Here is a 4,649-nt window from a genome sequence, read left to right on the forward strand (position 1 = left end):
GGGCCGACTCGATGGCAAATAACAACAACAACAGCCACTCCTCAGAAGGAAGGTTGGGCGATCTACTTCCTTAGTGATACCGCCTCAGAAAACCAAGGGGGGTGGGTCTCTGTGAGTCGAATCTGACTCAACAGCAGCGAGTTCGGTGTATTATTTATTTATTTATTTTAAATGAATTTCCTATATGCTAATCTCCATCTCAGAGTTTATTTTCCAAGGAACTCAGCATGCAACGAGCTCTCTAAGGTTACCTATGTCCAATACTGATAAAAGGCATTTAGACAGATAAGAAATGCAGTTACGACACTTCCTCTATGTCTGTTAAATAACACTGGTGATTTTTGGAGCAGTGGAGAAGAATTTCTATTCCCTTGAGCTTCTCCTCAGGGATAATAATAAGAGCTTCCTCTGTCAGGGCTGTTCTGTGCCAGGCACCAGGCAAAACACTTTATAGGCATCATCTCATTAATCTTAATCGTGATCCTGCTGAGTTGTTTCTACTGTCTTCATTTTATGCTTGTGGCCACTGTTAGTGGATACAAATGTCAGTAAATCTAGTTAGTGAATGGCAGAATGGGACTGGCTCCCACTGAGTGTATCTGCTTCATACGCTATCCCTGACTCCTTGTGGTGTTGCAGGTAGGCAAGGCAGGATTAGAGAGACTTGAGGGCACTATGCAGGGCAGTTATTGACACTCCGTGCCTGCATATCTCACTCATGCCATGAAAGTACTCCTGAAAAACAGTAATAAACATATCCATTTGGAAAGCACTATTTTGAATGTGGAAAAGATGATTTAAGAAAGTTTTATTTCAAATATGATGATTATAAATAGCTGCCATTTGTTGAATGTCTGCTACTTATAAGTCAGAGAGCTATGCAAAAGTCCGACATGTATGACATGATGAATCCTTTTAACAGTTTCTCAACATTGGCATTATTATCCTAGGAGGAAGGAGGCTCAGAAGGTTGAATGAACTTGCCCAAACCAGGGTGACCTGCTATCTCAATTCTCCCAGTAGTGAGAGGGTTTCCGGAACATGGGTTTTCAGTGCTAAAATCAGGAAAATTCCATGCAAACCTGGACAAGTTTCTCACCCCAGGTGGACCTAAAACAGTTAAAATAAATAAACCAAAACATGAACCAAACCAAACAACAATAAAAACTTTTCATAAAGTGACTAATTATTAATTCCCAAGTGGTTCTTTCTCTAACTGTTGAACTTGATGTTTAATAGATGAATAAGCTTAAGGGCTCTTAATAGTTTAAATGTGAAAAATACATAATGCAAGGTAAAATTAAAAGTACTGTTTGTGTCAACCCTAACAATTTTCCATGATTAAGACATTATCTTAGTAAAATGTCAGGGTCCCAGAAATAATATGCTACTATCAAGCTCTCTGTGCCTTTTCTTTGATCAGTACAATGGAAACCAAAAGTAACTTACCTCATCTGAAATTTGACCTCCAAAAGTCACCCATGTTCCTAGAAAATAATAAATATTTGCACATTATTTATAATCACTTTCTAAAATTGTGCATAATGAGAGGAAACTTTTTTCTTACACCAGGCCTACTTTAATAGGTTGCACAGGTAGTTCACTGCACAAAGGTGCCTGCACAGGGACCAAATGGGGGCTGAAGTTCAGCTCATTCACCTCTTACTGAATATTCCAGAATGGGTCAGTATCCCTCTAGATGAAGAGGGATTCTTTTCTTCATTCCAAACCAACATACATGCTGACAGCCCTGTCCTAAGAAATGCTTTTTCTTCTGAAATAGTAACATGAATGCTGGTGTGCAAGAAGGTAATAAGGTAGTGTTACCAAGCCCACAAAAAGTCCTAGTGGTGCAGTGCTTAAGTGTCAGCTGCTAACTGAAAGACTGGTGGTTTACACCTACCAGATGTTCTGAGAGTATGTGGCAGCATGTGACCTTGAAAACCCTATGAAACCCTTAGAAACCTACTTTGCCCCATAAGGTCCCTATAAGTCAGAACTGACTCAATGACAATAGGCAATGGGACCAAGCTCACATCACTGCACATCTATCCTTCCTTCACTTAGCTAAGAAGCCACTAGTTCTGAAAGTGAAAATAAGACCTTGAGTAATGATTCTCCCCTCTTTTGCCACCAAAAAAAGGGCTCTGTTTTGTATTCCCCATTACTTTTGAAAAGGAGGCTTGTCCTCACTTTCAAGATCTAGGAGGTAACCCTTAAGACCTGCTACTCCAAAATGGAAATCTCCATTTGTTTTGAGGTAGGGGTGGAGACAGTAGCTGGAGTGAAGATTGAGAAGGCAAGTAGAGAAAAGCAAAGTCAATAGTCAAAAATTTTCATTTGTAAAGCAAGAGAGAAGTAGACATTGAGTGGATTCCTGCCACTCTAGTGTCCATATACCTTATTAATTTCTTCCTTATCAATTTTTTAAGCCTGATTACATGCTTATTCAAGGCACTTGACTGCTAACCAGAAGGCTGGCGGTTCAAACCTGTGACAGTTGGAGCTGTGTGTCAACTTGACTGGACCCCAGTTCTGTGTGGTTGTTCCCATGATGGGATCAGATGACTGTGTTCTGAGTGGCCAGTCTGCCTAAGGGGAGTTTCCCTAGGGGTGTGGCCTGCTTCCAAGATATCCAGGGACATCCTGGAAAGAGCCACATTCTTTGAGGGATTGGAATCCTGGTGTGCGGACTACAAACTTCCGTGAGGGAGCAGCCCATCGCTTGGCCTGGAGATCTTGGATTCGCCTTTTGTTGGAGCCAACAACTAGTGCACTGCCTGCCAGCTTAGAATGTCTCGGCCCCCTGCGCTTACGGAAGCTAAGGCTGTTGCCAGCCAATTTCCTCCAGAGACTTGGACTTGTCGGCTTCTATATGCTTGTGAGCTATTTTCCTAAGATAAATTTCTCTCTCTCTCTCTCTCTCTATAAATATATGTATATATACTTGCTGGTTTTTGTGTTTCTCTAGAGAACCCAATCTAACACAAAACCCATCAGCCACTCCTCGGAAGGAAGAATGGGCAATCTGCTTCAGTAGAGACATAGCCTCGAAAGCCCAAGGAGGCGTTGCTATGAGTCGGAAATGACTGAACGGCACATGACAACAACAACAGGGATAGTGAGGTGACTGACCCAGTTCCTTTCTCCCAGGAGCTGACAGTTTACAATACTACTTGATAAATGCTATGACTGTGGCAAACAAGGCAGTAAGGAAGGGTATGTCCATACTAGATTGGAGAGGGGTGGCACTCAAGGAAGGCTTCCTAGGAGAGCTGACATCTTCATTGAGTCTTAAAAGACTTAACAGAATGAAGAAAGAAGGAACAGGTACTCCAGGTCTGGGTAGGAGTATGGGCAAGGCAAAGAGGGTGATGAAGTGGAGTGAGGGGCCGTAGGCCGGCAAAGAAACACGAGTGCACAGGGCAGAGATGGGCAGGAGTGAGACCATCCAGGGCCTGGCATAATTGATGTTTGTGGAAAACACAAAGCAATGTTGTTGGAAACTTATTTTGCAGTTAATAGTAAGAATCTTAACTACCATTTATGAAACACATTTAAAATGCCAAACAGTATGCTAAGAAATCTGCATATTTTCATCTCTAATCATTGTAAACAACTTACAAGGTAACTTTATTATCCCTCTTTTGGGATGAGGAAACTAACGCCACCCAAACTCCTACCTTCAAGAAGGATGTTGTTATGGATTGAACTGTGTCCCCCCAAAATATGTGTTGTAAATCATAACCCTCCTTACCACTGTTTATAATCCCATTTGGGAATGAATATTCTTTGTTATGTTAATGAGGCAGTATTAGTGTAGGTTGCAACTTAAGTCAATCTCTTTTGAGATATAAAAAAGATTAAACAAACAAATAAACAAAAAATTGAACAAACAAGGAAGCAAGTAGAGATGGGGGAAGAGAGATGCCAGGCCACATGAAGATCATCACCCAGGAGCAGAAGCTCAAAAGACACAAAGACCCTCCTCCAGAGCTGACAGAAGGAAAAAGCCTTCCTCTAGAGCTGACACCCTGAATTTGGACTTCTAGCCTCTTAAACTGTGAGAAAATAAATTTCTGTTTGTTAAAGCCACTCATCTGTGGTGTTTATGCTAATGGAAACACTAGATAACTAAGACAGCTGTCCTTTCCACTGTGCCATGCTGCCTCATCAAAATGTTTCCAAATTAATTACTATACTTGCATTTCAAACTCGACAGAAGTATGTTGATATGATTGTACTTTTTCCCTTAATTCTCAGGAATTAAAGCAAAGTTATCTATATACTAGTTACTGTCAAGTTGACTCCTGGCAACCCCATGCGTATCAGAGTAGAACTGTACACCACAGAATTTTCAATGGCTGATTTTTTTGGAAGTAGATTTCTTCTGAGGCTCCTCTGCATGGATTCATATCTCCAACCTTTTGGTTAGCAGCCAAGTGTGTTAGCCATTTATACCACCTAGAGAATCCCAAAACAAAGATAAGGTATGAATTATTTTACTGTTCCATTTGCCATCTGAAAAAGTTGTAAATAGGCACCCCACATATTGCACTCAGCTTGCAGTCTAGCTTTGCTTGGCTGAAATGGAATTGACCCACTTGGTATTTTAATACATTTTGAATAAGTTGTTGTTGTTAAGTGCC

The 4,649-nt window shown here is 41.0% G+C and overlaps 1 protein-coding gene across 1 annotated transcript in view; it reads right to left on the reverse strand.

The window, feature by feature from the left end:
• Positions 1 to 4,649, reverse strand: part of KCNAB1 (potassium voltage-gated channel subfamily A regulatory beta subunit 1) — a 593,583-nt gene that overhangs the window by 104,823 nt on the left and 484,111 nt on the right. The window contains exon 3 of the mRNA XM_007943554.2: positions 1,450 to 1,487. Within this exon, the coding sequence (XP_007941745.1) occupies positions 1,450 to 1,487 (38 nt within the window). The remainder of the gene's footprint in view (positions 1 to 1,449; positions 1,488 to 4,649) is intronic.

The sequence above is a fragment of the Orycteropus afer genome, unplaced genomic scaffold (assembly GCF_000298275.1).
Source record: "Orycteropus afer afer isolate SDZICR_OR568_19922 unplaced genomic scaffold, OryAfe1.0 scaffold00109, whole genome shotgun sequence".
Taxonomy (NCBI): Eukaryota; Metazoa; Chordata; class Mammalia; order Tubulidentata; family Orycteropodidae; genus Orycteropus; species Orycteropus afer.